The following is a 23,449-nucleotide window of genomic DNA, read 5'->3' as shown; positions in this document are numbered from 1 at the left end:
TACTTTATTTCACAACTTGCAAAAAAACTGATTCGTGTGAGCTCTCATGTATCTTGGCCTAGTATTTTCTTTTTGAACTAAGGTCAAATTCCATCAGTTTGTCAAAATATATGTTTTTCAGCGAATAATTTTGAAGCCTGTCACAGCACAAACAACTATGTGAATCGACGCCGGTGATTGGATTGTACGACGACCCTTCAATTAGCGTCAAATATGCTTTGTTACAACATCATTGATTGGCTGAGAGTCACCTGATCGGAGAACGAACTGGGTCACAGAACCATATTTGTCCGTATTATCAACAGGACTTTGCAAAATAACCACACCCACATTTTCAATCATTTTTAGCGCGGAAGTTGCCAACAAATGTAAAAAAAATCGTGAATTTCATGGATTCGAATAAAATAAAGCAAGCGATTGATAAGGATAATTATTAATATTTTCCCCGATGCTCTTCGAATTTTTTTTTTTTTTATTTCAAGGTAAGAAATGGCTAGCTGAAGTTGCATCGTCTTCAATGCGGTTGTTTCACCGCGAACAACTCTAGCTCTGTTTTGGGCATGGTTTAGTTTTGCGATGTAAAATAAAATATATATTAAAATAATAATGCTTGATTAATTATTTGGGGTTTCAGCCCACAAATTACGGACATGATCTCCATGAATTACGGTCAATGTTTGTCTTCTCTCGGCTGATTGTCACGGTGTTGATCGACGCCCTTCCTAAACTCAGTATGGAGAAACCAACGGGGATCGACATTCCAAACAAACAATCGAAATTATCAACGAAAGACGAGATTTTTCTAGATATTTACAAACATACTGTCATGACAAACATATGTAAAATTAACAAATACACAAAGAGGTGTAATATTAGGTTTTATTTTAGGCTTAGAAATATTTTCTTTCACTCAGCCCATGCATGTAACTGCCATTTAGCTTTACGGTCCTTCAGCATCGGGGGAAAACAACAATAATTATACAAAACACATTGCGAAGACTCAACAATCAGGAAAGAAACCCCAGACAACCCTGTCGTACTTGTGTTGAAATACATTTTGTATTTCACGTCAGAATATTGTTTAAAATAAAATATTCAGTCCAAGCCAAATCGAGGTCAAAGGGTCAGGTTGCGTGCATATAATTATATATAGTTAAAACAAAAAGTATTTGAACTTTTGTCAGCTGTTCAACATCTATAAAAACCAGAAAGACAATTATAAGACAATGTGAACCTCGGAAATTATTCTGTTAGTCACGGTTCGAATTTTAAATGCGCGCGAGCGAGCAGGTGGGCGGTGATATTTCGTGGTTTGCGCGGTCGAAAAAAAAAGCGGAAATTGTCCGGTTGAATTCAACAAGCGGTCGCAAAAGCGAGAGAAAAAGGTGATTGGAAAGCGGAAGCGGGCGGGAGGTTGTGCGAAAGGAGTACTGTAACTTTGCACAACTTTCTTTTAAATCGTTTTATTTTCCAAGTCAATATTCTATTTTACTAATACATTTTTTTTCTAACGCAATGGCGAAGAAAAGAAAGAAAGCGTTGATAGACGAGGCAAAGAAAAATCTGCCACTCAGTGTCGCACTCTGACACAGCAATTTTTTTTCAAACATCGGCCATTTTGTTTCACCATGAAAACCGTTTTATTAGATGTCTTATCTGAGACACTTGAAGGATTAGCTTGTTTGTAAACTGTCAGCGTGTACAGTGGGACAGTAATGTTTGTCAGAGGATATCCCTCGTTGTTCGTTTGCATAACAATGGAAAACCCGAACGTTCCTGGAGTACGGACTCAAATGCCAGCAGTTTTCTTCATTTTTCACGCTGGAGCTTGAAATTATTCATTATCTGACACTCTTTATGAGTTCTATGATATCAGTGGGTAATATGTTTGGCCATTTTTAGTGTATATTTATAATAATGCAGCAAATCTACAGTGTTTTATTAACCAAAACTGTTTTTCGCGTGTTTCTTGAGTTGAAGTTTTGATCGAGAACGACTCATTGGGACCGCCGCCAAATCAAGTGCGTTCGGACTAGGACATTCAAACTCGCAGTTATCGTTCAAAAGATAATGATGGTGCGAAATATGTCTGGGTTTTTAAAGAAAATGCTTTGTCACAGAATAATAGTCTGTTAAAGGTGCCAAGTATGAAATAATTTGGGGACAAAAAAACAAACCTGCATAGAAATCGGAATAATAGGTCTTTTGATTATCGGAGACGCATTTCAATGGACTTGATTACGAACAATGCATAACTTAAATTTCACCAGGAAATTCCGCAGTGTGCTCTCGCAATCGCGTACTTAGTCATTTTTACAAGGTTCGCCATTTTTGATGTCACGTGATAATTATGTAAACAATGTCTGTCCAGTTTGTGCGAACTTGCACCTCTATACTTAGTCTTTTGATATATATAACCTAAATTACTGTTCTGAACGAGACAACAGACAGAGAATGTTTTATTTAAAAACGTCACAAAACCTTCTCGCTACCTTAATACTTTGGATATCATTGTTCAGACGCAGCATTGTGATATTACGGACATATTAGTATACTGTAAAATACTGTGGGATACTTTATTTTCGCTGGAATTAATTTTCACTGAAAAGGCTTTTTGGGCGTTTTGTATGGAATTTATTTTCACTAATTTTTGATGAGTTTAATGTGAAATATAGGAAAAAAAGTATATTAGCTGGATTTTATTTTCACAGAATCACCCCTTCAGTGAAAATAGCGAAAATAAATTCCAAGCGAAAATAAAGTATTCTACAGTACTTTATTTTAGCTGGAATTAATTTTCTCTGAAAAGACTTTTTGGGAGGTTTTTTTTTGACAAGTTGATTGTAAAATATAGGTATATTAGCTGGATTTTAATTTTACTGAATTATTCCAAGCGAAAATATTTTACAGTGAAGCATTGACAATGGTGAGTGTCAATTGTAAGAATACTCATAAAGAGAGTTGATAGAGTATGGAAGACATTTCATTTGTTACTCAGGGATGCAAATACAGCAATCAAGTGCAAATAAGGAATAGATGATCTATGGCTATATTCAAAACACAAATCAAGCTTACAAAAAAAATTGCATATCTTTTTATGAAAAGGAAGAGATGGGAATGAATCATTTTTTGGAAGGAACTTTGGTGACAACTTAGTGCATTCTTTTACATCATTTTTACATACCTCTATCTAACATGGGCACATTATACCTCTCATCAATGGTAATCATACCAACACCAATCAGACCTCTCCGTACATCTGAAAAATGAATTAAATATAATATCACATTAAAGTTTGTTCTCACCTCCCATTTCTATTGGCAAGCTGCATATTCAATTTGTGCCATAAACTAAACTTCATAGTAACTACATAAATATATTCTAATTACCGTAAAATTCCTCATTGAGGCCGCGGCTTTAATTAAAATTCATTTTTTCAATGGACGAATTCAGATGCGTGAAGTCTTGGTGCGGCTTTAATTAGAGCATTCACTTCGGTAACAGTGGGAAATGTTTCTCAGAAAACAAAGGCCAGAAGGGATAATGATATGCTAATGAGATGCATGACACTCGATTGCAACTTTGTTGCGATTCTAAGGCATTTTCGGATTTTTACACACAGACAAACTTGTACACAAACGAAATTTCACACTTATAACATACTGCACAATAAATAATATCTACAAATAGATTTGCATTTGCAGATTACGGTACTGTATACTACAATCTCTTGAATAGACTAATTCGTTAGCACGGGTATAGGTCACAACTGAGAGACAGCCGTCTGACACAGTCGATTGCGGCATGTTCGACTTCCGGCAGAGTGACTGTACATTCCATGTTTAATTCAGACATCGGTGAAATTAAAATAAAAAAAGTCAATCAAAAAAAAAAAAGTGTTCGCATAATAACAAAAAGAAATACTCAGTATATTATTTAATGTCATATATATTTATTTTCTTATTTTTTTTTTCATAACGAAAAGTATATTCTAAAAGAAGTCAAAACAAAAACGAATGCATTCTTAGTAGCAAATGATCACGGTAACGGTCATGCTGTGTTTCACACAAGTGAACAACTTACTTGTTTTCGAAGTGTTACAATTGCTGATTATTACTCAGTAGTGATTACAATATAAATGTACAAAAAATAAATTTGTTGAATTGTTGTGAAAATTCAACTTAGTTTCACCGCAAGCAAATGATTTCAGTCACATATAAACGCTCAATCCGATACGAGATCCGCCATGTTTGTTCAAACATCTTTAATGACTTGAAACTCGTTGACGCTGCAGGTCGGCGTCTTTTCTACACCGATCTGACGCATATCGCACAAGGTGTGCAGGGAGTTTGTTCGAAATTTCGAGCGTTTCGAAGTCAATTGTCAATTGCCACGTATTTTACGGATATATTGAATTGTTTCAGGGGCCTGATTACTGAATAATGATAAATGAAACTTAGAAAACTTGTAAGAACAAACTGGCCCCAAAATTGCGCAAATTTGCAATAAGTTTACGCTTCTAGTGTCTAGTTCGGAAGGAGTTCTATGCGCGATTTCATCACGTTCAAGGACGTTCTATTTTCAAACTCGTTGAAATCGGAAATTATGCAAGTACTTTCGAACTTCAAACACAAATTTGATTATCGTTATTATGTGTTAGTTTCTGTTGTTTCAAAAATTGAATTATGTATGACATTAATATTTCACTCTATAAACAATGTTCATTAAAATACGTGATTCAAAGGCAACCCAAATTGTAAAAAGCAATATCAAGATCCGCGTATAAACACTGTTGTAAAGAAGCTGCGGAGCGGAATTTTAGCCAAAATCGGCTAGTAATGCGTCATATGACACAGGTTTGTGCTGGAACAGCGCTCCCGGTGACGACACAACGACTTGAAACTGTTTTGTTGACCTCCTGATAGGTCAAGTTGCTAATTAACCAATCGAGACGCTGGATGGTGCCAACGTGATTACCATAGCTCATTTAAATATGTTATTGTAGTTCAGCGACCTCATGGTAAACGAAACGCGGAAGCGATTTACCGTTGTTGTAGTGCGATCGTTTGGCTTTGATTTTGATGGGAACACGGCATGATTTTTTTTTAAATCAAGATAAGCTGAGCATTGAAGAAGAATTTAACACTTTTGACGATAATAACAGCTCATTGTCGAAACGCAGTTTACCCAGTCACGCTACCCACAATAAACCTGTACTCAGGAATAAGCGTCAATGACTACGGAAAACCTTAATTAGACTCCAATCTGAGCTTAAGGAAACATTAAAATATTAGAAAAATTATGCCTTAATTTAAAATTAAATGGTATATCTTTTTCTGAAATATGTGGTGGCTGTTTGGTTTGGTTTGTGAAAGTTTGGGGTGCGGCTTATATTGCAGATTTTTTCCTGGGATCAAAACTTGTCAATTTCAACATGAAACAATGTCTCAAGTTAGGGGTGCGGCTTCTATTAAAGCTGCGGCCTCAAATATGATTTTTACGGTAAGCATGGCATCTTGAAAGCATGCATATTAAAACTTTGTAACAAAGGCTTTCAAATTCTCACCATAATTGCCTCCTGTTTTAGTATTTCAATAGATGTGCTATTGAACTAAAACCCAAAACAGTTATTGTAGATATTTAACAGGATGATCAGTACACTGTTACTAAAAACAAACGATAACAGTACAACTTAAATTGAACTTTCTTTGCTAACATTTTTGAACAGTGTTATAAGGAATCTACAGATGCTATTGTAAATTGAAATGCCAATGTAATGGGATTAATGTAGAAGAATTGATATGCTCTGAGAGGGCTTGACTGAGAGTAGGCTAAGCACTAGTTGGTGAAGTAAAAATTATTGTGCTAGTGAGAAGTACAAGATGAGCTCACCTTCAAAGAAATCACCTTTGTAGCTAGCTGGTGGTGGTACAAGCGGTGATTCTTGTCCCATCACAGCTTTCATGACTGACTCCAATGATGCACGGCCATACTGGAATACACAAGACCACAGATTGATGAATAAATAGTGGCGATGGTTTCAGAAAATAATCACTTTTGATATATGGTAAACATTGTGATATTCACATCACACAGAGAGAAAAATTCAATATAGCATTTACATCGAGATACACATGGGTAACTCACAACTTCCCTAGGAAAGTCATTATCAATGTCCCAAATAACCCAATCAACTTCCCTGAAACTGTTGAAGCAACCACAAATAAGATTTCTACAGATAATTTACAACTTCCTTGGTATAGTCATAACAATGTTGCAATATGGAAACAAACAACGACATGTACTTTTTCGAAAATGACAAACAAAACAAAAACCATGCTTACTTTGTTGTCAATATTAAATTGACTAAGATCTCTTGATTCTGTAGCTCTTCTGTCACCATGTGTCAGAGCTCCCTGTTGCAAAACAATATACAATGATAAATACTGTAAAATCATTTATTTTCACTGGCATTTGGCAGTAAACTACAAGTTCTATTGTTTTTCTACATGTTCACGTGGATTTAATCTAGCAGATTTTACTTATCAACGAAAATTGCTAAATTAAAAAAAACAAATAATTAATACATTTACAGTACTTGCACAGCTTATTGCCATGTAGTGAAATGTGCATGAACTTAGGATAAAGTTGGAGAAATACTATCACATTGTAGAATTTGAAATCTATAACACTAGAGGGCGCTCTACAATTAAATTGCATTTGGGAGTCAAGTTTACAAGTGTTAAGCACAGCAGTACCACCACAATTGAGATGTCAAGGAATCGATGGAAGTCATTATTAGGCCAAGTACAAATTCATACACAAATTACCATAGACGTATTCTGGAGGATGGTCACTAGTAGAATGATAATGAAAGATTATTAAACAGAAAATCTTGCTTTTGAAAGTAGAAATGTTTTTTCTCCTTAACCTATTCACCACCAGACTTTCTCACCCAAGTGTTTCTGATCTTTTTTTTCTCATATACTTCAATTTAAGGAAACGAACCCTAATTTTGAAGCCAACGAACAAAAATTTAATCAATTTTCAGTTTTTACTCAGATTTGGCTATTTTTGTCCCAATATTCTGAAAGAAAGTGCAGACTATAAATAGGACTATTTTGTGAATTTGTGATGCAGAGGGAACTATTGGTGAAAAGTAGGTTAATGGTGCTAGCTGTTTCTGTGTTAACCATTGACAGTGATAACAATAACAATTCATTTGTGCTAAAAACAGCAAAGTAGATTGGTTACACAACACAGTTTATTTTTGCTCATTTGGACAACATTTTTATGTTGATTTTAATTTTTTTTATCCATCCCTTCACCATAAATTTCAAATCATTTTTACATCTACTACTGTGAGCTCTAGGAATGTCAGTAGCTATTACTTGTTTTGAATCACTGCACTGAATTGCTAAATAGGAGAAATGATGAACTCACAAGACTTTCTAGTCTCTTTGCCACGATTGATGCAAATCGTCGTTCTCCAGCTAGTTCAGAGATCAAGAAGAGATATTCCGGTGCAGTTACTTGATTGGATCTGTGAGTACGACCTAGGTGCAGAAAAGAAATGTACAACATTTAGATTTACTCCATCACCGCAAGTGTACCTTTCATCACAAAAATAACAAGTCATTGAAAATGACACAGTCCCTGTTAAATTTTTTTAAGTTCCCTTTGTGCTCGTCATATTAAAGCGGAGGGGTTGTCCCGAGCGTGTCCTTGAAACTTGAGTTCCAAGTGGCGTATACAACAGATTGTTTATTTACATCAAAACGCGTGTTCTTTGTAGTAATAATATGGCCAAAAATAAAAACAGCTGTTATTCTGCCATCTTTGATCTGATTATGAAACACACTGATACGTATGATGTATGTGCCAAATACGAATGAAAATGGTACATAAACTGTGGAAATATAGTAGTAAGGCCAAAAAGTCAGACAGCTGTCAATCAGCCATCCTTGGCCAGATTTTGAAACAAATTGTCATGGACATGCATCCTAACATGTTTAAAGTACATGTATGTGCCAAATTTGAATGAAAACAGACAGAGCACGTCCAAGATACCGCATATAAAAAAACAAGATGCCTGCCAGTCGACCATCTTTGATCCAATTGCGAAATAAATCATCATGGACATGTATCCTAACATGTATAATCTATGTACCAAGTTTGAATGACAACTGACAAAGCATGTCCAAAATACAACATTTTCAAAAAACAAGATGGCTGCCAGTCGATCATTTTGAATCGAATCACTAAACCACTGCATGTGCATATGTCCTACATAAGGTACTAGGCACATGCAAAGAATGAACTGAATCGGTCCACAGGATTCTGAAATATGACTCTGGACAGACTGACGCACGGACGGATGGACACACGGATGGACAGACGGACAGACTCAGGAACTCACGGATGGTTGGGGACATGTATCCTAACATGTATGATCTATGTACTAAATTTGAATGAAAACTGACAAAGCATGTCCAAAATATGACATTTTCAAAAAACAAGATGGCTGCCAGTCGGCCATCTTTGATGCAATTGTGAAATAAATCGTCATGGACATGTATCCTAACATATATAATCTATGTACCAAGTTTGAATGAAAACTGACAAAGCATGTCCAAAATACAACATTTTCAAAAAACAAGATGGCTGCCTGTGGGCCATCTTTGATCCAATTGTGAAATAAATCGTCATGGACATGTATCCTAACATATATAATCTATGTACCAAGTTTGAATGAAAACTGACAAAGCTCGTCCAAAATACAACATTTTCAAAAAACAAGATGGCTGCCAGTCGGCCATTTTGAAATGAATCGCTAAACCACTGCATGTGCATATGTCCCACATAAAGTACTAGGCACATGCAAAGAATGAACGGAATCGGTCCAAGGGATTCTGAGATAAGACTCCGGACAGACACACAGACGGAGACCGAATTATAAGTCCCCGTTTTCGGACTTCGTCCGAACGGGGACTAATTAAGTAATGGATTTACAGGGGAACGAATGGTACCTTTCTCTCATGTTATCCCTAAAACTGGACTTCAAGCTCTTTAATTGTGCACTAAGTTTTTTGATCGGTGTAATAAACAAATGAAAGTAAAATAGATAAAATCCAGGTGATAGCATTTCCTATATTAGCCTCTTTTTTTATGTTTTCAAAATCAACATAATGAACAGCTCTTATTTATATTTAAAAAATGTTTGCTTTTATCATGATTTTTCATGGAAATTGAATATTTAACTTCTTTTCCTTCTGAAATCCAGACAAAAAACCGTAAATGAAAGCAGCGCACAATGAACAGAAGCATGAATATTTTTTTAAGACTTTCACCTATATACAATTGTAGAACTTTATCGATAATGGAGCAGTACGAGCTAGGAATATTTGTGATAGTACACTCACCAAACTGCTGTATTGCTCTGTCCGCACTCCATGGTAATTCTAACGTAATGTGAACACGTCTTCTCTGGTTCCGAACTCTTCTGTCGGCTTGTAATGAGATACCTGAGCTGGCAGCTTCTGAAATTATTGCTATGTGCTGCAAGACAGATCAAACATGGTATTACTACTTGCAGTGAAAGTTTTAATATCATAATTTAATGATTTGGGGTGTGTGTGGGGAAGGAAATTTGGAAAAGATATTGCAAGGTCCAGCCTTAACACTTTGAGCATCAAAGCCAACTTGTCACCATTCACCATTTTTTAACCCTCAAATTTATTCATAATTTTTCTAACATTTTGATCAAGAATTGTAGCCAATACAAAATTATATCCATTCGGCCTAAAATTATCAACAACAAAAAATTGAAAAATATATAAAATAAACAAGCAAAATGTCACATAAAAAATAATGGCACTCAAAGGGTGAAAGTATAGTTATTCATTTCAATTGGGCAAAACATTTATCATAATTTTTTGTTTCAAATGTGTGACATAGTTATTGATTGTGACACATCAATTTTTCAGGAATCCAGTGAGAAATATTTGATTGAAGAAAAACTGGTAAAATTTAAATAAAAATCAACTTGACTCACTTTTTCCCCATCCATAAACCTCTTCTTTTCTGTGAGATTGAGGACTTCTAATGGTACGTCTGTTTCACATCTTGACTCGTACGTCACAGTACCATCATCATTGCTAACAACACGACCTTTGCGGCCAGTCATCTGAAATACAAAAAAAAAAATTTGTTCATTGTGAGATCATCAATGTAAACATGACTGGAGTCCAGGAAGACAGAATCCAATGAAAATGAGATTCTATAAAAACTAAGTCAAAATAGTGATATTTGGTTTTTGTAATTCCCAAGAACTGGAGTCATATTTTCACAATTATTAAATTTGCCAACATTTCCATTTTACACAACTCTATATACCAACTTTAGGTTATTAGTAGTGTAAATGAACCACCAATTGATTTTGATATTTAACACACCATTAAAATACGACATATTTTGACCATAAACACCTCAGTCATTTACGCAAACACATCAACTATCAATTACATATAAGCCATTACAATTGTATTTATTTTATAGTCAACCATTAAAATATGATTTATTTTAACCATAAACACACCCTCTATTTACATAAATGTGCTACTAACAGAGAAAATGCAGTAAATTTGAAAAAAAAGTCATTTTTAATGACATAGTCCCTGTTGGAATTAAGTGAAATGTTATTCATGCCAAAAATAAAGTAATATGAACCATTAGCATTGTTAGTAATTGAGAGTGAATTATGAATCATCATGGACATGTATCTTAACATGTACAATATTTGTATCAAATTTGAATTTTCAAAAAAAAAACAAGATGGATTCTAGTCAGCCATCTCTGATCTGATTATGGAACAAACCAACATGAATTCCTATATGTATGATGTACCGGTATGTGCCAAATATGAAAATGTTATACATGTAGTAGTATTGTTAAAAAGCAGATCTTTGATCTGATTGTAAAACAAACTGTCATGAACATGTAATCTAAAATGTACATTGTATGTATAAAATTTGAAAAAAACTGACAAAGCATGCATAAGATACATTTTCAAAAAACAAAATGGCTGCCAGTTAGCCATCTTGGATTTAATCAGTAAACCACTGCATGTGCACATGTCCCAGATAAAGTACTAGGCACATCATCAGAAAAATGTTAAAGAATGGGAAGGCATCTGGAGTTGATTCAATTACAGCAGAACTCCTTAAAGCAGATATTGAACTTGCAACAGACAAAGTTCAACAGCTTATTGATAAGATATGGAAAGAAGAGAGAATACCTATGAAATGGAAGCAAGGTTTGATAATAAAACTACCCAAGAAAGGAAATCTCAAACAGTGTAAGAATTGGAGAGGAATAACACTACTACCTATTGTAAGCAAAGTCCTGAGCCGAGTCATCATAGACAGAATAAAGAACGAAGTTGATAAAAGTCTCAGAAATGAGCAGGCTGGATTTCGGAAGGGAAGAGGCACAACAGAACAAATATTCATTTTACGTAATATTATTGAACAGGTCAACGATTGGCAAGCAACACTACCGGTACACGTTAATTTCATTGACTTCGAAAAAGCATTCGATTCTGTGCACCGAGACAGCCTTTGGAGAATAATAAGAATGTATGGAATACCAGAAAAGTTAACCAGTCTTGTGAAAGCTTTTTATGATGACTTCAAATGTGCAGTGATACATCAAGGGGAAACATCAGAATGGTTTGACATCAAAACAGGAGTAAAACAAGGCTGCAATATGTCAGGTTTTTTGTTTCTCATAGTGGTTGATTGGATAATGAGAAGGACTGTACAAAATGGCGAAACAGGAATTAGATGGAAGTTTACATCAAAGTTGGATGACTTGGATTTCGCAGATGATTTGGCGCTGATAGCATCCACAAAACAACATATCCAACAAAAAACTGACAGGATTTTTACAGAAGCTCAACGAGTTGGTCTAAAAGTGAATTCCCAGAAGACAAAATTAATGAGAATTAATGCAAGAAATGTTGACAGAATTTACATCGATGGCGAAGTTGTTGAAGATGTCAACGAATTTGTGTACCTGGGTGCAACCTTAACAAAATCAGGAGGAGGAATGGGAGACATGGAAAACAGAATTTCAAAGGGGAGAAATGCATTCAGGCAGCTTAATAAAATATGGAACAGTAACAGAATCAAGAGAGCAACAAAACTCAAGTTGTACAAATCATTGGTGTTGTCAGTGCTGTTATATGGATCTGAAACCTGGAAGATGACAAAAGGCAACGAAAGAAAACTCAATACTTTTCAAACAAAGTGTTTAAGGAGGATAATGAAGATAAAATGGCAAGACCATGTTAGGAATGAAGAACTGCTAACCAGGACTGGGATGGAGAAATTGAGCACTACAGTAATGAAGAGGAGATGGAAATTTATTGGGCACACCTTAAAGGAAGAACCCACAAGCATCTGTAACACAGCATTGACATGGGCACCAAAAGGGAAAAGGAAACTGGGTAGACCCAAAACAACTTGGCGACGCACTGTAGAGAAGGAAAGAAACAAGGCTGGATGAAAGTCATGGGCGGAAGCCAGAGTTGCAGCAGCTGATAGGACAGAATGGAGACGTTCGGTGAAGGCCCTATGTGCCACTTGGCATCTGGAGGATAGGTAACAACAGTAACATGCAAAGAATGAACAGATTTGGTCCACAGGATTCTGAAATATGAACACGGATGTAAGGAAGGACAGACAGAGACCAAATTAGTTCGAATAGGGACTAAAAGTGGTGAAAAAATTTAACCTTTTGTAAATATGGATTTGCAGAACTGTGGATCATAATATGTTAGATAACCTAAACTAAATTCTTGTCATAATTAAAATAAATACTTTACCTCTGCTACATTTTCTGGCCCTCCAAGTAAATCTATCAATTCATCTAATGTGTTTGGTGGTAAATCTTCCGATACTTCTTCTAAAGTATCTAACAATTCTAATTTCATTGATTGTGCTCTTTCAATAGCATCCATCGTTGGAAATGCTGACGTATTGTTACTGGATGACAGACCTGCAAGATAGACAATGATTGGAAGTTTGAAAAGACAGATAGAAATTTAGATTGAATGCTATTTATATATAATCCCACAATGGTTTCTCTTAGGTTGACAGATACTAGTGATTACCGCCTGTGGCTTTGTGCACAAGATGGTCGTTTCTGCTTGTTCGAGAATGGATTCTTTAAACTTTCAACAGTTTTTTTTAAGGGTTTAAACAATAATTCCGAAAATACACATATGAACTATGATACTCAGGTCACCCTTCAGGCAGAGGGTACAATGAAAAAAAAAAGTTTGGCTGCATTATGTCACATTGTAGAGATATGCATGTTAGACCAGCTATTGGATTAATCATTCAAATGAATAGTGAGAGGTAATTTTCTGAAATATTGCTTGATATTATCTCCGACTGTTAGGAAAACCTGAAAACAATAGCTATGATTTTAATACATGATGTAAACAGAGTAGGGTGTGAAATGAAATCCTCCCTACTGTATTTTATTTTAGTTGGAATAAATTTTCGCTGAAAAAACTTCTTGGGTGTTCTGTATGGAATTTATTTTCACCAATTTCTGACAAATTGAATGTAAAATATAGGAAAAAAACTATATTCGCTGGATTTTATTTCGCTTGGAATTAATATTTGCTGTTTTCACTGAAGGAATGATTCAGTGAAAACAGCGAATATTAATTCCAAGCAAAAATAAAGTATTTTACAGTCTTTGTCTAGTACTATACTAATCTAATTTTTTTTTACATTTTTGGACAAATGGACATAATTTACCATTAGCTGCAGGTTTTGATCAAAATTATAGCAAAAATAAGGTTAGGTGGTTTTATTTTGTTCACGGTGACAAAACAACTGACAAAATTACCTGTAAGACTGCTACTGCTCGGTGTGCGAGTCATCGATGATAACGAGGTGTTACTTTTGTTCCATGGTTTGGGTTTTAAGCCCGCAGCAAGTAAAACGCTACTACAGATATCATCAGGATAGTCTTGTTCTACTTTTGTAGTACTCTTTTTAGTTTTGGTTTTCGGTTTGGAAGATTTCGGCTTTCTCTCCTTGAGCCAGGGATCTGGTGACAATTTAACAATTATATTGGCATAATGAAAAATACATGGGCTATTTTACGTCCACAATAATCATGTCCTCAGAGGTTGACATCAGGGCATTTTCATTACCTGGCAACCACCATGGTGAAAACAAAGGCCGAAAACTCTCAGAAAATTGTACTTTGGGATAGTTGTTAAGATTCTTCTGAACAGTGCTCAGTATTACTGAGTTAATGCTGTTTCCTTGAGCTATTTTCAGCGGCTCTTTCAGCAGCGTTCTACATCAGCTCAAGCAGAGCCCAGAGAAATACATGGTACAGTGGTGTGGGTCTTAGCATCATGGAATGTTCTGTGACGTAGCTCCACCCCGAGAATAGAACATAGTTGAACTCTGGTAACCTTGCCCTTGGTTATATAATATTATTCCCTTTATCATAGTTTGTTTCAATATAAATATGCATTGTCATAATTAATTTTGAATACAAACAAGTTTGGGGGTTGAAACAACAGTGGGGAATCAGTCTACCGAATGTCCTTAAAAGATGTAAATATCTTACAAAAACATTGGTGCCTAATTTGTTTAATTATTTTAAGGGACATAATTTCCAGCATTATTCAAAGTAATTCAGATATTTTAGTATAAAAACAAATGCCTCATTGCAAAAAAAAAAGTGCTGCATTTAGACGTGAATAGATTCATAAAACATGCAAGATAACAGAAAATCTTAGGTGGCTTTTGTCCAAGTATTTTGTACAGGTGTCTGTCAAAAATTAATGATTCACTGAGACAAATATGAACTGCCTCATTGTGTGACTACTGTATTATATGAAAAGTAAAAAAAAACACCCTCTATGAATAGCTATCATGTTGCAAGCTCTGCTTTGTATGCAAATCAACTTAAATAGTTAGTTGGTGTCCAGGGGAGAGAGAAGATCTTCAAACACTGCAATCTTTGTTTTTGAAGTGCGTTTTTAAATTAGTATTATAAAAATTCTTTCATTCTGTTCTAATAGCTGAAACAAATTCCTGTGAATTTTCATTTGTCGAATGAACTGTCAAATACAGAATACATATATTTTAGTACAATTTTCTTTTCAAAATGTGGATGCAACGTTTTGCTTTTTATGTATTTTTTATGTATTGTTTTTGATCTGATAACTTTGAACTAAACAGATTTTCTATTAGCTTCAGATCTTGATCAAAGTTTGGCACTCAGTTCATATGAGTGTTTATATTGATTTTGTTTTCTGTAAAGATTTTATTTGTAGGTTTGCAAATGTGTATCAGACTGTGCAAAAAATCTCTCCATGAGTTGGTTTTGAAACCCAGTAATAGTATTCCCATGGGATTTGGGAAATACATTACCAATATTATTACAAGATAAATGATTTGCTTCATTGAACACATACAACAATGCATATTTCCACTGAGATCAGTGACCTTTGATGCATATCACTAGTGATCAGTCAAGTAGAAACAGTCAAAATATTTTATCAGATTTTCTCAATATTTTCATACAAGAGATCTGTTGTTCAAACTCAGGGAAGACTTTATACTGATGAATAAGGTAACCAAGTTTGATGAAGTTTGGAATACAATTAGTAAAGTTATTATGCACACAATAACAATTATTAACGACAAAAACGACGACGACGACGACAACAACGACAACGACGACCACAACGACAACAGTGCCGAACAACTTTTTTTCCCTTAATATACCTTTTCCTTCTATCTTTGATGGTACAGGCAAGGTAATAAAAGTTAATGAAACATTACAATGTTTTAGTTTTAACACAGGAATAAAGAAATTTTGAAAGCTATTCTCTGTGGCTGGCAGTTTGAAAGACTACTTAAAGAAACATGGTGTACTCGGTTGTATTTTCCTAGGGTCTATGATATTTGATTTTCAATTCAAAATGGCCACAACTGTCATTGTTTCCATGGCACCTCCTCTTGTTATTCACTCTTCATCATTTATTATTCATTCAAAAGAATCTTTTACTCACTAGTTTTAGAATTAATTACTAGTAGTAATAGAGTTAACAGCACTTTAAATTTTCTATATTCTTACTCGTTAGATCAAATTCACATGAATAACATTCACTCTCTGAACAACATAATTATTCTCAGTCAAAATTTTCTAAAATTTGTATAAAAATTTTGAATTAAATGGTCTTGATCAAAATTATAAACAATATTATGTGGGTTTTTTTGGTTCTCAGTCATTCAGTTATTGGGTGCGACTTCCATTAGGAATATGGCCTTCTTATACAGATTTTTCTGTAGAACTTGAGAGAAATGCAGTACACTGATTCATCCAATTGGTATTTACAATATATTTTTGATTCAGTTTACAAAATTTCAGAATGACTGAGCTGTAATGCAACAAGAGATGGCCTGTGTTATTGTAACCATGATAACTCACCATCATCTGAATCACCCGAATCTTTAAATGGATTGAAATCATCTTCTTCATTAGAAGTGAATCCTGTGATGTTTTCATCCCAGCTATCGCTGTCATCACTTTTATCATCATCTGATTGATTAGCACCTTTACCAGAATCACAGTTGTCATCACTGGAAAACCCGTCAGTAAATGGTTTCTTCATCCTTTTTGTGTTATTGACTTTGGCCTTAGCTGAAAATTGGGAACACTGTTATTAGGAATACTTGAAATTACTTTGTCTTAATTTATTACAACCTTCTGTAGCCTAGGCAAGTGTGACTAAGCATGTGATTCTGAGCCAATCATTCATTACAAACATAGGGCTTACTGTGAAATACTGTAAAATGACTAATTTTCACTGGGTTAAAAAGTTTGCTGATTTACCATTTCAGGCATATTCAGTGGGTTTTAAATTCACGATTTTAGATATTAGATAATGTGTTCTATGCTAAATTTTATATATTCACTAGGTTTTAATTTAGCGCATTTTCCAGTCAGCAAAATAAAAACCCAGTGAATAATTAATCCTTTTACAGTACTATATTTTTTAATAGCTGGAATTAATTTTCTCTGAAGACATTTCGGATGTTTAGTATGAAGCTTATTTCCACGGATTTTTGACGAGTTAAATGAAAAATATAGGAAAAATGGTATTTCTGGTGGATTTTATTTTCACTGATTCATCCGCTTCTTCGAAAATAGTGGAAAAAGAATCCAAGTGAAAATAAAGTATTTTACAGTATCCCTTCTCTTCATGGCTCATAGAGAGTATACCATTTAATTTTCACTGTTAGAAATGTTCACAAGATGCTATGGTATTTGTGAAGAAATAATTTCTCAAAAGATACTGACACCCCATGTAAAATTGTCCTCACCATTTATTTACCGTCAAGCACGTCGTTGGAACATGCTAGCTACAATATGATCGTCCTGTGCTCACATTTCACTGTGTCACCCTATATAGCATATCATTCTTGTCAATATTATTGTCATACTCACTGGCTTTTCTTTTATTTCCCTTAGGTTCAGGACTATTACTTGCACTACGTCCAATATCAATACCAAATATATCAGCAGTTTTACGTCTATCAGGGGCAGGGAAGTGCCTTTCTATTAAGGCAGAAAATACACCCCTGTTGAAACAGAAAAATCAGTTTAATTGTCATGTCCGTCTCAACTCAAAAACTTTAATCTAGCTTGACATGTAGGCACGAGTGGCACAATCGCCCTATGTATATGTCTCGTCAACATGACCAATACTGCAAATTCGCAAAGTTCACGCCTTCTTACATTGAGTTTCAATTTTAATTTTCGTGGTCATGGTAACACTGCCAATCAAAGTCGTATTTGCATTGTCTGCAAAAATCATGATAAACATTAGGCGGAAATTTGCCAGCACTTTATCACACATTATGTCAACAAACAAATAAACTCTGCCGTGAATGGTTACTCTTTGATGGCTGTCACTATCTGAAGTTCCTGCAATTTGATTGGTACTGACAAAAAATCGTTGGGGGAAGTGATAAACTACATTGTTCTGTCAGGCGTTTGGAACACTGCTGAGGGCGCAACTCACGTGACTTTGTCAGGCTGTGTAACTATCCTCTCCATGATTTGATTGAAACCCAGTCAAGTATTCCCATGGGATTTGGGAGATACATTACCAATGATATTGATATAAAGATAAATGATTCCCCCTGGTATCAGTGACCTTTGAATGTGTATCACCAGTGGTCAGTCAAGTAGAAACAGGCAAAATGTTTTATCAGATTTTGACTACTACTTTCTCAATTTTTGTATGATATTTTCACACAGGACATCTGTCTTTCATACTAAGGAAATATTTTATACTGATGAATTAGGTGACCAAGTTTGATAAAGTTTGCAATAGTATTAGTAAAGTTATTGTGACACAGCTTTGTAAATCAGGTGATTTAACGAGCCATTTGCCGGCAACAATTGACTGACAGACTAGCCATGCCCACCCAACCCTGCACACGTGTTGAAGGACTACTTACTTGGCAGTGGATACAAAATCACTCAATTCTCCTCCTTCCTGTTCTAATACGTCTAACGTTCGAGCTTCTCCGGTCGATTGTAAACCTATTACAACGCACTGAGTACAAAAAAAATAATCTGAGTTTAGATTAGATTAAAAAATATAAATACTGTTAGTGTTAGACCCAAAGCTCAAATAACACTTGTGGTGATGTGATGTGATGTATTTGTTAAGTGTAAACAGACGGAAATGTGTGTATGCGAAAAACATTGATGTGTTGGTATGATGACTCAAGCCTTTCTCACAGAATGAAGCCAGTAACATTATTTCCTGTAGGTTGGGACCCTCCTGCACTAATTGAATGTGTATAAACAACTATTAATGCACTACAGGATTTCAAAGCGATAGGGCTGTCACCTGTGCATGCACGGGAATCAAGTCCCAAACGATGACAACAACACACGCTAAGAATGCAAAGGCTCATGAGTAGACGCCTGTTTGTAAACAATAACACACAATGGGTACCTGACGCATGCGTAGGTGACGACTACCTCGCTTTAATGTCACATGTCAGGGAGGAGGGGGCTTAGGTTCTCGTATTCGCACGCCCTGGCAGCTATTGATATATTGTTGATGTTAGTAATGTACATTTCACTGTACATGCCGTATATTTACTTTCATACATTTCATAATAGCAACAAGTGCGAAATTGAAGTTCTGCAAATAAAATCAGCCACCACCTCCCAAGCGTTTTTCAAGGCGTCTGTGATGACCGTTCCTTACAAATGACACATTGTAAATGGTGGAACCACTGCACGAGTACGGCAGTGCTGCATGGTATACTGCATGGTATACCACATGGTACAAGTGACACACAGGGTTATAGCTGTTTGTTAATTATTCATGTTTATTTTGCAATTTACTGATAATTTTCAATCAAACTTGGACAGGTTTGTAGAAATTTTTTCTTTCAATCAAATTGTTATTCCTATGTGGAGTGCCTGCCTAAAACGACAGGTAGACAGGTGGCTGGGTAAAAGCCAAATGATCCATTTAGCTCAGTGGTCACAATGTTACCTTGCCATCCTTGACAGCTTCTCTTCCTATTTTGACAACTTGTTTCACTTTAGATGCTATACACAAGTACTTAAAGAATCTTTGATGAGCTGACCAAAACTGACCCCACATGGTTTTCTTCATGCGGTGATCAGCATCTATTAGGCTTGCAGCATCCTGAAATTTCTCCCTGGCAAGAACCCACTGCAAAATAAAACAAAGATTATTGTATAATGTATCGACTTTAATATAAGAGCACATAAAGCAAACATTGCATTTTGTATGGATGGATCTCTGACATTTATGTAAGTGCATGCAATATTAATAGAGCAGATTTGTTAATAGTATATTGATGTCATCATAGAATATTTAAGTTCACCACAAATAAATTAATATGTGAGATTCCAATAACCGGATCCAACCCTAACATTTATTGTCTATATAAACTTTTTGAAAAAATTGTGCCTAATTACCGGTACACAATATTTCACGGAAACTTGAATGAAAATTTATTTATCCAGAATTTTGACCAAATTGGGAAGACTGTTTTTTCACCTTTTCACCATCAGACTTTCTTGCCTAAATTTGTCTGCACTTTTTTTTTATATTTCTGGAAATAAACCCTAATTTTGGAGCCAACAGACAAAATTTGAGTCAAATTGCAGTTTTCAATCAAAAAAATTTCCCAATCTTCTGAAGAAAAGTGCAGACTATAAACAAGACTATTTTGTGAATTTGTGATGAAAAGATGGAACTGGTGATGAAAAGGTTAATACAAACAAATGTTTGATGAGGGGGGGGGGGGGGGGGCATCCAACCAGTTCTGATTTTGGAGTGCATATATTGGAACAACACATTTATTTTCTTATGTCCTTAAATTGACTAATTTGAAGAAATTTTTATGAAATTTTCACTGCTAGAAGCTATTGTGATTTTCCAAACTCATGAATCATGTCTCTCATAAAATTAAAACACAACAATAACTTCACAAATAAAACGAATTATGTCCATGATTACAGCGTGAATACAGAAATATATTACATACAATTTTCTTGAATTTAAATCACAGGAACTCATTATAGCATCATATCTACTCACCAATTGCACAGCTTTATCATACATTTTGACAAATTCTTTACTCAATGGTATTTCGTCTATTTTGAACGTTACTCCTGCAAAACTCAGCTGCCGAGCCATGTACATTCCTCGCAGCTTCATATCCATGGCAACAATCTCCATGGCACCAACACCTCTATAAAAAAACAAGTCATTGAAAATGACACAGTCCCCATTAAATTTTTTTATGTTCTCTTTGTGCTCGTCATATTAAAGCGGAGGGGTTGTCGCGAGCGTGTCCTTGAAACTTGAGTTCCAAGTGGCGTATACAACAGATTGTTTATTTACATCAAAACACGTGTTCTGTGTAGTAGTAATATGGCCAAAAATAAAAAAAGGCGTTATTAGGCCATCTTTGATCTGATTATGAAACACACTGATATGTATGATGTATGTGCCAAATACGAATGAAAATAAATTTTGGAAATATAGTAGTAAGGCCAAAAAGTCAGATGGCTGTCAATCTGCCATCCTTGACCAGATTTTGAAACAAATTGTCATGGCCATGCATCCTAACATGTATAAAGTACATGTATGTGCCAAATTTGAATGAAAACTGACATGTCCAAGATACCGCATAAAAAAACAACAACAAGATGCCTGCCAGTCGACCATCTTTGATCCAATTGCGAAATAAATCGTCATGGACATGTATAATCTATGTACCAAGTTTGACAAAGCATGTCCAAAATACCATTTTCAAAAAACAAGATGGCTGCCAGTCAGCCATTTTGAATTGAATCGCTAAACCACTGCATGTGCATACGTCCCACATAAGGTACTAGGCACATGCAAAGAATGAGCAGAATCGGTCCACAGGATTCTGAAATATGACTCTGGACAGACTGACGCACAGACAGACAGACTCAAGAACTCACGGACGGACGGACGGACAGACTCAGGAACTTACGGACGGACAGACAGACTCAGGAACTCACGGACGGATGGACAGACTCAGGAACTCACGGACGGATGGACAGACTCAGGAACTCACGGACGGACGGACAGACTCAGGAACTCACGGACGGACGGACGGACGGACGAACGGACAGACTCAGGAACTCACGGACGGACGGACGGACGAACGGACAGACTCAGTAACTCACGAACGAACTGACAGACTCAGGAACTCACGGACGGACGTACAGACTCAGGAACTCACGGACAGACTCAGGAACTCATGGACGGACAGACTCAGGAACTCACGGACGGACTCAGGAACTCACGGACGGTCGGGGACATGTATCCTAACATGTATGATCTATGTACTAAATTTGAATGAAAACTGACAAAGCATGTCCAAAATACAACATTTTCAAAAAAAAAGATGGCTGCCAGTCGGCCATTTTGAAACAAAATGCTAAACCACTGCATGTACATATATCCCACATAAAGTACTAGGCACATGCAAAGAATGAACAGAATCGGCCCAAGGGATTCTGAGATGTGACTCCGGACGGATGGACGCATGGATGGACAAACGGACGGACGGATGGACAAACGGACGGATGGATGGATGGACAAACGGACGGATGGACAAACGGACGGATGGACGGACAAACGGACGGATGAATGGACGGACGAACGAACGAACGGATGGACAAACGGACGGATGGACGGACGGAGACCAAATTACTAGTCCCCGTTTTCGGACTTCGTCCGAACGGGGACTAAAAAAGACAGTAAAAACTATGAAATGAGGGTGGGGCAATATAGAAAATAAAAACCTAAATTTTGTTGGCACTCAAATTTATTTAACTTTAAATAATCAAATCGAACGTTTGCATTTGAATAGACAAGAAAATACAATCAATAATGTTGCAGTCATCTCCCCATGTTATTTGATATAGGACCCACACAATAGAAAACAAATATAAAATGTACCGTTAGTTTGGAAAAAAATATTAACATACACTATGAACATACAACTTTTTTTTTTTAGATCTTATCCCACTCTGTTCAGTTGTACAATCATTTAACCTTTTCACCACAAGTTCCCTCTGTTTATCATAAATTCACAAAATAGTCCCGTTTATCATCTGCACTTTCCTTCAGAAGACTGAGACAAAAATAGACAAATTTTCTGAGTGAAAATTGAATCAAATTTTTTCTGTTGGCTCCAAAATTAGGGTTTCCAAAAATATTAAAGAATACAATAATTTGGGCGAGAAAGTCTAGTGGTGAAAAGGGTTAAGTATAAAACATTACCAACCTTCTTTCTACAGCTGGTATAAAGTCTGTAAACTCTTTGAATGGAGTTCCTTTACCCCAAATACCCAGCCTAGTCATGTACGCCATATTACGTGGTTCTGTTGCTCCTGTTGCACTGCAATACACTACCCTAGCTTTGGGTAGTTTCCTTTGTAGTTCTAACACTGTAAGACCTGTTTTAGTTGGTTTGGATGAACCCGATGGGCACAAGTTTTTGGCTTTGTGACATTCATCAAGAACAATCTGATGCAGTGAGTCAAAGAAGAATATCAATAGAACTATAAAGACTTTTTAAAAGTATGACAGAAATACACACGATTATGTTTTCTGAGGCCTTCAGAAGTTCGACAGTAACAGCTTATTTTATAGTGGACTAGTAATCCAAATAGCCATAAAAACAGGTTTTCAAACATCACATCTACGAGCCACAATAAAAACCAATGCAAAATACAAAATTTACAACAGGAAAAACACAGCTCATGACCAAACCTTATTTTCTAAGTGAGAAGTTTC

The 23,449-nt window shown here is 35.7% G+C and overlaps 1 protein-coding gene across 1 annotated transcript in view; it reads right to left on the bottom strand.

Moving 5' to 3' along the window:
* LOC100366926 (protein strawberry notch homolog 1-like) overlaps nt 1–23,449 on the bottom strand; it is a 64,736-nt gene that overhangs the window by 17,819 nt on the left and 23,468 nt on the right. The window contains exons 10-23 of the mRNA XM_085491707.1: nt 22,938–23,179; nt 20,708–20,861; nt 19,631–19,813; nt 18,573–18,670; nt 17,554–17,687; nt 16,534–16,746; nt 13,924–14,127; nt 12,887–13,059; nt 10,055–10,186; nt 9,423–9,558; nt 7,444–7,556; nt 6,345–6,416; nt 5,893–5,992; nt 3,185–3,259 (exon numbers count right to left, since the gene is read on the bottom strand). Of these exons, the coding sequence (XP_085347833.1) occupies nt 3,185–3,259; nt 5,893–5,992; nt 6,345–6,416; nt 7,444–7,556; nt 9,423–9,558; nt 10,055–10,186; nt 12,887–13,059; nt 13,924–14,127; nt 16,534–16,746; nt 17,554–17,687; nt 18,573–18,670; nt 19,631–19,813; nt 20,708–20,861; nt 22,938–23,179 (2,029 nt within the window). The remainder of the gene's footprint in view (nt 1–3,184; nt 3,260–5,892; nt 5,993–6,344; nt 6,417–7,443; nt 7,557–9,422; nt 9,559–10,054; nt 10,187–12,886; nt 13,060–13,923; nt 14,128–16,533; nt 16,747–17,553; nt 17,688–18,572; nt 18,671–19,630; nt 19,814–20,707; nt 20,862–22,937; nt 23,180–23,449) is intronic.

Source organism: Saccoglossus kowalevskii, chromosome 16 (genome assembly GCF_978046115.1).
Source record: "Saccoglossus kowalevskii chromosome 16, keSacKowa6.1, whole genome shotgun sequence".
NCBI lineage: Eukaryota > Metazoa > Hemichordata > Enteropneusta > Harrimaniidae > Saccoglossus > Saccoglossus kowalevskii.
This window is presented reverse-complemented; position numbering and strand designations above follow the sequence as displayed.